General features: G+C 38.9%; 1 protein-coding gene across 1 annotated transcript in view; it reads right to left on the minus strand.

Annotated features, from left to right (window-relative positions):
* Positions 1 to 275: 275 nt before the first annotated feature.
* Positions 276 to 13,872, minus strand: part of TRHDE (thyrotropin releasing hormone degrading enzyme) — a 210,342-nt gene continuing 196,745 nt past the window's right edge. Inside the window, exons 18-19 of the mRNA XM_030959613.1 lie at positions 9,931 to 10,012; positions 276 to 8,062 (exon numbers count right to left, since the gene is read on the minus strand). Of these exons, the coding sequence (XP_030815473.1) occupies positions 7,919 to 8,062; positions 9,931 to 10,012 (226 nt within the window). The 3' untranslated portion in view covers positions 276 to 7,918. The remainder of the gene's footprint in view (positions 8,063 to 9,930; positions 10,013 to 13,872) is intronic.

Below are 13,872 nucleotides of genomic sequence, written 5' to 3' on the forward strand. Positions count from 1 at the left end.
AGTCCTGTCAGTCTTGAAGTGCTTAAGAGTATCTCCAAGCCCAGATTTTGTATTTTTCTTTGGTTCTCTGCTTTCTACTAGTCCCAGAATTTAAATATGTTTTGAGAAGTTCCTCATGTCAAAAAATACCTTCTCTTGAATGGTTTTCATTGTAAAACATCAGCATATCTACTCAGTGATTAAACTCTTACCTCAATGAAATGGGAACACAATCAAAACATTGGGCATTATTTATCATAGCTATGTCTCCACGTCAGAAAATTAAGACAGTGATGATTACACATTACTATACAAAATTTTATTATCAGAGACAAAATTCAAATTTGTTTTGCTTAAAATACATAAGATTAAGTTTCTCTTAAAAAGAAATTCCATTTAGTCAGTCCTTAGAGAGGAATAAAAATTCTATGCTGAACACACAGCAGTCCCATATTTATGTAATCATTGTTAAAGGCATGTAACAAAAACCACTGTTCTCATAAATTCATATATTTTATTTGGCTAATGGTTTCAATTTCTGATTAGTTCTATATTCACTAATTAGCATTGTAAGAATAATTCTGCTTTTATTCAGAAAGCCTAATAGGCTCCAATAAATTTAAAACTTTTTTCAGTGTGCCATTTTAGATATACTGAGAATCAGTAAACATCTCCCTTCTATATGTAAAATATATCCTTTTCTGTGAAAAAAGAAAAATGAGAGAGAGTAGTTGGCTCTATATAAAGCTGTGATTTTAAATTCATCAAAAAACACATCACCATATACTGCACCTGAAACCTGTGCAGAAACAGGTTTTAACCTAAATCACATTCCAGAAATACTAGTTCTGTCATATGCAGGAGCATATGTGAATATACATTAATTTGAATGATTAATCCCACAGGCACAGTGGGACTGCCTACAGATTTTTAAATATATATGGTGGAATCTTGGACAACACAGCCTCACATTCTGCCTTACATCCAACTGTTTTGCTGAGTTGAAACTGTTTGGGCAAGATTTATAAATACAAATAACCAATGAATAATTTTTCAGAGCAAAATATCCAGAACTAAAAGCTATACATGCATGAACACATGGTACAGAGAAAGAGAAATGTGGTATTATGCAATCATATGTATTTTCTCAATATGAAAATGGCATTCTGATCTGGCAAACAGACATTTATGTGAAAACACTGGTGAACTGTATCTAAACAAAGTTGGTTTACACGACACCTCTTACATAACAAAAACCCAAACTCCAAGGAGTACAGATTTGAGAACTGATGGAAAAATATGTTCTAATTACAGTATTCAGAATTAATCTAAGGTTGAGACAGAATTAACAGAGGGACTCATCCATTATAACCAGCATTAACAGCTGCAGGATGACTTCTTCTTAAGGTGTCAAAAGCTCTTACATGTGGAATCTTTTGGAAAAATAATGAAATTTATCATCAGTCCTTTGTTTTCAATAATAGAATTCATTTATGTCATTGTGTGTGTGAGTTAGTTTTTCAGAGAACTAGTTTATATTTGTCTTCTCCAAAAATACAGCAACACCTTTCAGTAAAACATCAGACAGGGAGATACAATCTCTGTTTTTATAAGGCTGTATGTTTCACCCACACCAAAGCCTACTGTGTCCCAAACATAACAACAACATAGCAAAATTACATTTACACATATAATAAAGCTGTCTTTATACAGGATAGTTATACAGTAATTACAATGATTTTTCCATTAGAAATGGTCAGAGTTTGTTTTTTCTTCACTGAGTGTCTAAGTCCAGGAAAGTCCATCTCTGCTGAAACCTACTGTTTGCAGGAAAAAGAGAGGGTAGTAGCCACAGTATCCACAGTACAGTATTCTACAGTTCCCCAAAAATATTATAAAGCTTTATCATATTGGAACTAATCACAAAGTATTATTCTAATGAAAAGACAAAGGAAAATGTAAAACATTTGCCATCCAATATGTGCTACTGAAACCTAGATACGAATATGTGGAACATCCTGTACAGCAGTTGAGGCGCCACCTCCAGGGCTGTTTTGGGAGCAATGGGGAAGATCCTCAGCTGGAATTCACATCAGTCACTTCAACGGATCTACCTCCCTGGGCACCACCAGAGGCTCTGCGGCCACACACGCTCCACCAGTCTGGCTGCAGATTATTTTGAGATTACGGAAACCAACATATTAAGTGGAGTGAAACGTATCACAAAGAACTGAGACTGCATCTTGGCTCCTGCCCTGGTCCATTGTACCACAGCTATCCTGATCAAGCAAATCCAAGTGACACTGTCCAGAAAACACTGGGACACTGGCAAGAGCCTCCTGGCTCATGACTGCCTGCTGCAGTATAGCCCCTCTGCCCTCACAAAGCTGCTCACCTGTGTTCTCTACCAGCACTGCTTTGATGCTCTTAGGAAATGGTACACATGAAATAAGCAAAGCATTCTGAAATTCTATTTGGCAAGGTCACACTTACTTCACCAGTTAAAAATCAAACAAATATAAATGTCTTTTCTTCTTAGAAATTACATTTGGTCTGACTCACAGCACTTATCATGTGGGTGATTCTCCTTAAACACATCTCAGTGAAACTGGCTCCATATGTCTTTTAAATTCCAGCCTCAACTGTGTTACCATATTCTGAGATCAAGCTCAGAATCCCCCTCCACTGTCAGCATGGACACAAGACAGAGGAAGTTTAACTAGATTCTTCAAAATATACTTGATTTTAAAATTCTGCCCAATGAGGGCATGTGGCCTTACTTTGGTGAAAAATCCTTTCTTCTCTTCCTGCCCACTGAAAACAAAATTACTCATGTCAGCATGGACTACTTGCTCAAGTCAGAGTGGTTTCACTGAGTTTCAGAACTGATATTAAGACTCGCAGAACCTTGCAGAGTCGTATGAGAAACAAAGTGACCAATTTTTTACATTTTTGTATGCAAAAGGGGTGCTGCACCCGTCACTGGTGCTATACAGGTTTATGCAGGCATCTGATTGGTGCTTTTTTGGTTTTTTTGTTTGTTGTTTTGGTTTTTGGGGTTTTTTAATGGTAGGAGTACAGTTACTATTATTACTGGAATTATTACCACAAATAATTTGTAGTACATCCTTCCAGCCCACCTGTTAGAAAAAAACCCAAGAAATTCCTGTTACACTTCCAAATATTAACAAAAATATCATAAAGAAAAAGAGTGTCTGTGTTCCTACTCATACTTGAAAATTAAATATTTGAAAATACTTCTGAAGGAGGGACACTATAATATTCTAGACCTTTACAAACATTTTGGTCAGCACTTTTCAGCTGAGGTGGCCAGAGCTCAGGGCTTATGTTTTTTCTGAGCAGCGCAGGTTCATTAGCTGGACCTTTGCTTTCTGCTAGCACAAGGCAATGGCATTCTTCTCTGAAGATCACCCACAACCCATACTCAGCCAAGGGACCTTCTGTCTGTTTCATAGAGCTGAAAAAAAGTTGGTTGGAGCCCTTCTGAATTTCAGCACTTCCCAGCTGCTTTCCTAACCCAGGTGGTCTGGCAGCAGTGGCAGGTGATACAGCCAGCAGTTGTCTGACTGCTCCATCCATAGCTGGGCAAACAGACTCTCTTCAGGCTGCTCCACAGCTGGATGGTCCTCTTACTCCTTCATATGCATACTGACACTGTGGCTATATATCCTGCTTAGGGCAGGCAGCCTGATATGGTGAGTACTCATAGCAAGAGGGAGTATAAGCTGATTATATACATTAGCAGTTTTCAAACCCACATCCATTTTCCTCAAAGAGAAAGTTGCACATTTTCCTCAAAGTCTATTTTCACTATCACTTATGATCATGTGGAAAACCAAAACCTTATTATGCAAGTATCTAAATAAGGACACACTCTCCTGCAAATATTAGCTTTTTTTTTTTAAATTAAAATAGCATTAGATTTTTATGGGAAAAGTATCTCTATGGAGGATTTTACATACACACACAGAGACACACACACCCACACACCACACACACACTTTTCATTTTTTATTACTTACTACTAAAGACTTAATTGTATGCCTCAGGATCTTTGCTGTGAAAGCACCCTTTTGCATCAGGGCATATTTCCTTTGGCACCCTAAAGATCAATGGAATATCTACAACAGACCAAAAATGACACAAAATTCACCTTCAGTTCCCAGTGTAATATCAGAATTCTTGCTATACTCACTGAAAAGATAATCAAAGGTCACAAATTTAGATGCACTTGAGAACACATGAAGTTTTTTTTAACATAATTAATGTCCAAGTCATGTGCGTGATTACTCCCAGTAATAGCAGAAATGACATGTCACTTCAGAAGAATGCTTTCACAGTGTTCTGCCCTTGTCACAATTAGTAGCTCCTACCATTTTAACAGCTATTAGCAGTGGATACATGAATAATTCTACCAGCTACAAAGTAATAGGCCAGATACTTGTAGTGGACAATTTTATAAAAAAACAACAGCTGTTTCGTTATGCTGGCATAGAACCATGTCTATTCATATGTCTTCCTATATGATTTAGGAAACCATATCAATTAATAACCACAAAGGATCCTGAGTCATACAAAGGCTGATTACAGATTCTACCCTCATCAAATCTCTATAAAATGACACCCATGTCCATGTCCACACAGCATTCACATTTTGCACAATCTCCTCTCACTAGAAAGGACAAATTTAAACACTGGATTAGAAAATGCTGAAAACTATGGAGTACTTGGCTTCCTAATCACAATCCAAATCATGAAAAAGGAGGACCACCTTTAGACACGGACAGGGAAGAAAAGGACTGATAAAAGAGAAAGAAAATCAGTATGATAAATAGATTTTTCTAAACAAGTTGTATTAGAATGTTCCGTGAGGAATCAACTATTCTTTAACACACAGCTGTGTGAAACTTCTTTAAAAAAGGTTTCTAAAGATGTGTAATAAAATGCAGGATGTTTGAATATTGCAGAAAACAGTTATGGGATTTTTTAGATTTAATCCATTTAAATTTAATCCTGATTCAGTGTAAAACAGCAAAATACAAAACATAAAAAATAAAATAATAGAGAATTATAATGGAAAGGCCAGTTCAACTTTAGAGCAATAATACTAACATTATAAGAATACAACCATTATAAGCAACACATCAACAGGTATGTATAATGCATACACTTAGGACTTGATATCTGTGGTAGACCAGTTGCTCAAGGCCACTAAAATATCAAATTACATCCAACACCAGCTAAATGTGCAAGAACTTCAATCCAAATGAGCAAGAGTGGGAATTTCTGTGCGCTGTGCGGAACACACAGGCTGTAACGAACTTTTGACTTTGGAATATACTGTTATCAGTGGGAAGACCAGAAACTTTTATGTGCAACTTGCAAGGTATGTGGTTCAATCTGTGATTCTGGAAAAGAAGAGTCATCAAAGACAATACTGACTAAAATTGTAAAGGTACGGACCATTTCACACTCTTCTGTTCTCTGAAATCCTCCAAGCAATTCATATTTGAGGGTTTGGCTTTCTGCACACTCTTTGGATATCACAATTTTGGCCTTCATTACAGGGTAGAGGTTATATTAAATAGTATTTGGCTTGTGTTTTTATTATTAAAAAAAAGTCTGCATGTGATTTTTCTCAGTAGAAATTAAAAATGTGACGCTACATACTGGCATTAAGGTCGAGTTTGGTCACCCGCATAAAATAATACTTTTCACTTTTAAATGCCTTTCATAAGAAGATATTCAAGTGCTTTGCTAACATTAGTCAAGCCTCACAACACCCCTGTGAGGTAGGTAAAATACAAAGGAGGAGGAGGATTTCACTCAGCTTTGACATGATAATGTCTCTGGGCAGCAGGTTCACTAGCACTGCAACATAGCACAAACATTTAGGACTTACTGCTATAAGGCAAAGAGTTAACAGTACAAGAGCACAGGATTCCCTCTTCTTTTGGTTATACATGACTCAAGCTAACGTGCTACACAGCACCGAACAGCTGAACAAATGCCCACACAAGGATTTCATGCACCCAATCCACAAACAACAGCCTCTGAAAGTAAAGGGCACACAATGACAGGTGCAAGATCGGTACAACCGCTCTGTTATGGGATGGGTCTGCTAGTTTTTGAGGAGCAGCATACCTTGGGAATGAGAGCCCAGAAAACAATAGTGTCTCCACATAACTCTGAAAATATCTGAAGATAGTTGGGGTTTTGGTTCTTTTCACACTAATGTTTCAATTCAACAACTTACTGGGGGTAAGCAACTGCAAGTGAAAAGCAGTGTTGGTTAATTTCCATGCCTTGTGAGGGCAACAAGCAGATAGAATGGCTGCTCTCTGCTTTGGGAGGCCATGTGTTCCCAATGTACACAGCCATGATGTGGTCAGATGATTGGGATAGCTTGGATAGCCTGGGACAGGACAAAGAAGCACTCCCCCACATCTACATTCTACCTCTGAAGCCACTGCAATCTGACTCCTGAAAACTGTGTTCTTGCGTCTTTTTCCTCCACAGTGTAGACATGAGAGAGTACTTGGCCCCCACCAGTTTTATGCTCAGCATTTAGCTTCAGAGTGCAGATAGTCGTCGTACAATTCCACTGGGTCACTGATTTTTCAGATTAAGGACTGAGAAGAAACAAACCTGATTAAGATATATGTCATTCGTGCACAATAGTCAATGTGAAGTACAAGGGAGCAGAAAGAAAACCACGTTCTTAGTATTAGTCAGTACAAATAAACACATGTACACCCCCCTCACTTTCTCCATATTTCACTTTTCAATGATGGCATAAATAGGACATTCTATATTTGCAAAAGTATTGCCCATATAGAGAATCTGACCTGTCTATCATAATAAATCACAACAGACACTGGTCTACCACATGAAAGACAGCCCTCTTAGGTAATTTTAAGTCTTTGCATGCAAGATATTCTCCCTTTTTCCTAATTTTCATTTGAATCTTATGTTTATTTATAATACTTGTGCACTATGAGCTAAAAAACTTACTACTGCACAGGCTGGGTGACCTGGGTGATCCATTGTGAGTTTCAGTGCCTTGTAAAGTAGCTGAGAAGAGGTGGTTCATGGATTCTGTGATATCAATGCAAAGCTCCTGCCCCAGCAGACGTTCACAGTTGAAACTACACTGTTTAACTGATCAGCAATGAACAAATGTATATGATTATAATGTAATGATGATGTCCTTCTTATTTTCTCTCTCTAACCCTGCTCCTGGCCCTTTTCTCTTTCTCCTCTCTCACTATTCTGCTTATTTAAATAAAAGAATATGGAGACTGCAGATACAACTGGTAACTCAAAAAATGAACTGGCATCTTTGTAATCATTAAGAGACAATCTGAACGGTAGACAAACTGGTAGCAAGTGGGAAAGTTGATTTTACATCTCACACCGCCCCAAGGTGGAAGCCTTCTGCATTTCCTGTTCCTGGCTTTCCTTTCGTCCATTGAAACAGTGATTGTCGTAGAGTCTTTGTGCTTTGTATAATGCCCAACTTTGATGTAACCAGAACTCACATACAAAATGTGGCTGTTATACATAAGCATGCTAAAATACAGGCAGAGACAGTACAAGCATGCACAAAATAGTCTTTGAAGGATTTTTTGTTTGGTTTCTTCCCAACATTTACATGCACCATTTATATCATGTTTGGTTGTGTACATTGAGGACTGGGTTTCACAAGCATTCATGATCTTCTCTTCTGAAAATCTTCTTGACAATTTCACAAGACTTCAGTGTAAAAAGAAAAATCCACAATGAAAAAAACAATAAACCAAAAAACCTTATCCCTGCAATCTGATCTTGTCTTCATGATTTTCATGTTGAACACTTTTAAAATGTCTCCTCTTCCTCTCGCAGTGAGTCATGTTAAATGATTGGCTAAAAAGACAGATTACTGTGTCAAGGATTTTCTTAGCCACTGGAACAGTTCTTCCTTATAAAGCCTTTGCCACCGCACATTGGCTTCCACCGTTTCGACAGCACGAGAGAAGGAGACAGCAGCTCCCCCTTCGTAACTCTTTATAAAGTTCTTTAGCTGGAAATACAAGTTAACAGGTTAAATTTGCAGCAACTAAAGAAAGCAGGTATTTCCATTGCATACAAATAAGTCAGCCACTTACGACAAACTTCCACAATCAATGTAGAAGTAAATGCAGTATCAGGTAGAAAGATTTAATAGGAAATATATTAAGACACCAAACTGTCAATTAGATGTGATGCAATTGCTTCACATTGTACTGGAAGATATTGATATGTCAGTGCTGGATCACATTAATATAATTACCTCCTTCCCTCCTGCAGCTCAACTGCTGCACTGCATAGATGGCTGCTCTAAACTTTTATTTGTACCTAAGAAACCAAACTGGGAGCACTGGAATTGCTTCTAATTAAGGTTTATACGCAAATATCAATAGAAGGCAGCACTGATGCCCTCTGGTTTTATCAAGCTTCAAAACACATTAATTTTATTTTCATGTGCAGATCCCTTTTGGTTATATAATACAGGTCAGTTGCTGAAAAAAAGGAAGGGATGGTTACAGTGAGAAGAGAATGGCAAAATAGCAAGTAGGCATGCATTTGATAATCTTTGAATGCCTGAAACATACTCCTTCCCTTATACAAAAACTTTGACCTTTTTTTGTGCAGACTGAAAAGGCTCCTGTTCTCTTCTTGTGTATACTCAAAGTATAGCACCAGCACTTGGATTATTACAACCAATGGTGCTGGCAGGTTTTCAATTACTGTTGTTCTTTTCAAGTGAGAATTGCAAGGCTTATCTGCAAAAGAGTTTGCAGGTTATGTTGACTCATACAAAACTAGATGGTTTTAGCAACACTTATGAATAACTAGTTCATTTTTTTTTCCTGGTGACACCAAATTCATCTCGGTTCCTAAACTCTGACTTCCAGCAACATCTCTGTGCCTCGGCTCAAAACTGAAAAGCTTGATTCTGCAACTGTCTCATTCCCATCACACTTAAAAGCATGAAAGGGACCTGGAAACCATCAAAATCAGGCTTTACCCCATCTCTCTACGTTTTATACCAAAATGTTTACAATACCAGTTTCTTTTAGGGAAGTATAACCAGGCAGCTTACCAATCCTATCATGAAGGTGGAAACTAAGAGTTCAGAATGCTTCCTTGTGCAGAGCAATAACTCAAATCTGACAAAGTGTCATTCTCACCTGAGGGGAGGAAACCACCTGTGGCCACTCCCTAAGCTACTGAGGCCACTAGACTTGAGTGCAGACAAATGGTTGGATGCAAAACATCAGAGCACAATCAGAGTTCACATAATAGTAGTTGTGCTGCATAAGAATCACTGTATCCATCTGGAGCAGCATTGAGTAGGTGCTAAACAGGGTGCAGCACAACTGTACAACTACCTCAGTCAGAACCGGTGTTAAGCTAAAATGAGAAATCTTTCCCATCTAAATAAGAAGTACAAATTATTGTGATGTCATTTGGCCAGCATATTCAGTCAGCAGATTTTCTCACATGGAAAATACTCTGAGAAAAACAAGAGAACACATTGGCAGCTTCTACTTTCAACACTGATGTTTTCAAGGACTGCCCTCTGCAGCATAAGCTAATGAAGATAGAAGCATCTCATCTTCAGTTTCTCAACCAATAGTGAAGAGAAAAAGACAAACCTTCATATCCAGCCGAGCACAAAGAACTGCCTGCACAGTCCCCCTCCTGACACCAACTCTACACACTTGTGTGCTTTTGTGATTTGCTCCTCATCCTTGTGCTGCCCAACAGGTTGGTGCTGCACAGGCAGTTGGGCCTTCAACTGCAGCAGAGAGAACAGAGTTTCTGGACAACTGTATTATTGCTCCTGCCCTGCTCCCTGCTTGCAATGAACACAGCCTCACATGACAGAAGTAGTTTAAAAATTACCTCTCTTAGTTCTCCTTCAGTATTGAGGAATTCTGTGACCCCACTGACAAGCTTTGAATTCATAAACAATGCTTCTCCATACCTGCAACGGCAAAAAGAAGACGCACAGAGAGTTACTGCAAGAGCCAGGTCAACTGAAAACTAGGAAGTAATCTTCTGTAATCAAGGGAGAAGGCATAGGACTGATTTTGGGGGATCAAGGGAATAGCACTGGAACAGGGTACTGGTATTTCAGGCTGGAAACCTAGACTGAGACCTTCTTCTAGGCTGAAATGTTTGTAATTATTAAGTCAGATGCTATTAAGCAGAATGGGTATAACTACAGGCACAGATGAGTGCTCCAGAGGAGGAGAGGACCAAACCACCTCCCACTAAATGGAACAGAGGGAGGACTTCATGGCAGTCCACAACTTCCTCATGAGGGTGAGAGGAGAGACGGGCACTGATCTCTTCTCTGTGTTGCCCAGTGACAGGACCTGAGGGAATGGCCTGAAGCTGTGTCAGGGGAGGTTTAGGTTGGGTACAGGAAAAGGTTCTTCACTCAGAGTGTGGTTGGGCATCAGAACAGGCTCCCCAGGGAAGTGCTCACAGTACTAAACCTGTCTGAGTTGAAGCAGTGTTTGGACAATGCTCTTGGGCACACATTGGGAATGGCCCTGTGCAGGGCCAGGGGTTGGACTCAATGATCCTTGTGGATCCCTTCCAACTCAGCTTACTCTGTGATTCTGTGGAAAAAACCTCAAAATACAGGTGCCAATGAAGGAGCAGAGCAGCAACTGTGGACAATTATTCTGAGGAACCCTTCAAGTTGTACCATTAAATCAGACTTTTTGATGTGCTACAGCCTTCTCTGCCTTTTGTATTCATCCATCTCATCTACATTACAAACAGCCTCTCAAAAACTGAGCTGCATCAAATTGTCTTGGTCCACTACCTGATAATTAAAATAAATAATGCTGATAGGAATAATACTACTAAAATAATCCCCTGGGCCACAACGCAGCCTTTCAAAGAACCAACCTGGAATGAAAATTTGAAAGCCTGGGCAAGGAATATTTAAAGGATATGCAGAAGCAGTCAGGAATGACATTTGTCAGGCAGTTGCTTTGAAACTGGCTGTTCAAATCCTCCTGTTCACTTGTTTTTCCACAAGTTTTTTTCAATCCTCCAAATGAAGCACTATAGCACCACTGACCTAGTGATCACTCCTTAAGTTTTACATTTTATATTGGAATCGTTTGTGGAGTTTGTTGTTTTGGGGCTTGGGGCTTTTTCAGTCTCCAGCATGAAGAGTATAATTCCACTGGAAACCAGAAGTAAGTCAAGTTAGATGTCACTCAGCATAGTAAAAAGCACTTGACAAATAGTTACCCTTATCTTTATCTACATGTATGTCCAAAGCAGTATCTAGCTAATCTAAACATGACTGGTTTTAAGATAGGGAACTCAGATCTCCTGTCAGACATGTGCAAGTATTACCAATAGACTTTACTGAAATTATGTTCATCTGGGGGAACAATTCAATTCATCATCCACTTTTACAGACTGATTTATAGGACGAGTTCAAAATTCAAAGTGAAACGAACCAGCACAGTCCCAGCTTTCTGTTCTGCTTCTGTTAATCCCAAATTGATTACCCTCAAATACCTAGGTACTCTAAGCCACAGTTCTTTCAAAAGGGAGAGAGAAAGAGAAGGAGAACCAAAGCAATAGGTATGGAAAGATGAAGAGGGAAGAGAACTAGGATGTCTTTGAGAAGATTCTGTTTTCGGGAATGTTTACTATATTACTTGTTATCTTGAGCTCTTGTGAGAAGAAACACTGTTAGAGGTATCAAAACTCCTACTCCCTGACCACTAATAAATGAATTATTAATGGTTATTTCAGCAGGTACATATCTTTTCCCAAAATTTCAGTCACACTGGCATATACAGACATCCAGAGGCAAACTATGGGAAGTAGGGATTTCATGGTACTTTAAGTACATTTAGGCTGTCTAACAAAGCCCTTTATTATTACAGTCTCAGACATAACTGACTGTTTGGAAAATGGGAAGCTCCTCTTGATGGGGTATTTTGGCAAGGCTACCAATCCACTTTAGACAAGCAACTTCATAAAAACAGCTGCAGGGCTTTTATTTTTCTTACAGTCTACTGTAGCCACCACAGTGCAAACAAGAAGTAACAGAATTCCTTCCACTAAAAATGACACATTCATGTACACCTGTGCTGATTACTGCCCATTATGTATACTTGGTAAGAAGTCAGCCATTTACAGCAATTTCTACAGAAGCTCTGCTGATGAAGAAGCTAGAAAAGTCATGTTCCAAAACAGTATTTTGCAGGTGTGAAACCTAAGAATAAATAGGAAAAGTGTTTGGTCTTACAAGTGTCAGTCTTCTCACCCTTCACAGGACAGACAACAGCACAAGAGAACCAGGGCCTTACATGCCTGAACTTCAGGGAAACATTCTGCAGACACAGACTCTCCATTGCACCTTTCCTTCTGCAGGTAAACCCTCCAGTGTCCCACGTTTGTACAGGCTTTGCACTTGTGCAATCTCTAGAGGCAGCATAGTCCATTTAGTTTGGACAGATATAAATGCCTTCCCAAATACTGTCAAGTTCCCAAATGCTGACAAATGATTCAGCACTTGAGAATGAAGGAATTCTTATAGGCATCTGATGTATTAAATTTTCACACACTGACACGTACTCACAGGATGAAAATGCTTTAGGAGACAAGGTAGTGCATGCTCAGGTAACATGAAGTCAAGCATAGTATTTTCAATTCTCTTTTTCAGAGTTGTAGCACAGATTAGTCCCACAGATTTCTTACTAAAGACTTTTTAGGCATCTCAATTTTTAAGTCACCTGTGTAAATTATACAAGTGACTTTGAAGACATTATATATAATCATCAATATGTTCTGGAAAATGTGCATACAAGCATACTGTAAAATATGAAGGATTAACAATATTTTGTGGCAATTCTAACTCCTTGACATGCTATGTTTAAAAGTAAGAGGAAATAGAGTTGTAATTTAATCCCCCTCAGCTATTTCACTTTGCTATCTGAAACATCAACACTTTTTACACTAAATTAAATGGAAAATACCACTGAGATATCACCTTATTAAATAAATGTTTCATACAAAGTATTTTAAATTTGAATCAAATTAAATAATAAATTATAATTTTAGAAAAAGGATGCCTCGGGACAAAGTCTTCTTGAATCATAGAATCCTAGAATGGTTGGGGTTGGAAATATCATCCAGTTCCAATCCCCTTGCTATGGGCAGGAATACCTTTCACTAAACCAGGTTGCCCAAAGTCCTATCCAACAATACCTCACCACCCTCACAGTGAAAGAATTCTTCCTACTATCTAATCTAAACCTGCCCTCCTTCAGTTTGCATCTTTTTCCCCTTGCCTTATCACCACATACCCTTGTAAAAATCCCTCTTCAGCTTTCCTGTAAGGACACTTTAGGTACTGGAAGGTGCTGTAAGGTCTCCCCAGAGCCTTCTCTTCCCCAGGCAGTACATTCCCAACTCTCTCAACCTGTCTTCATAGGTCAGATACACCAGGCATCATACCACCTTTGTGACTGTCCTTGGCACTTGCTCCAAGAAGTGCATGTTCTTTTTGAACCATAATTCCACAATAAAGCTTGTATTTTTAAAATTAGGTACTGTGGTGAGCTCATGTCAGAAACCTAATCATAGAACCACAGAACATTAAGGGATTAGAATGAACCTTAAAGATCATCCAGTTCCAATCCCCACCCCTCCATGTGCAGCGACACCTCCTGCTAGACCAGGCTGCTCAAGGCCTTATCCAGCCTGGCTTTGAACCTTGCCATGGGATGGTTGTCCAACCTCCCTGGAAAACCAGTTCCAGTGTCTAACCACCCCCACAGAAAAAAAAAATCTCCCTAATAT

Source organism: Camarhynchus parvulus, chromosome 1A (assembly GCF_901933205.1).
Source record: "Camarhynchus parvulus chromosome 1A, STF_HiC, whole genome shotgun sequence".
Lineage (NCBI taxonomy): Eukaryota > Metazoa > Chordata > Aves > Passeriformes > Thraupidae > Camarhynchus > Camarhynchus parvulus.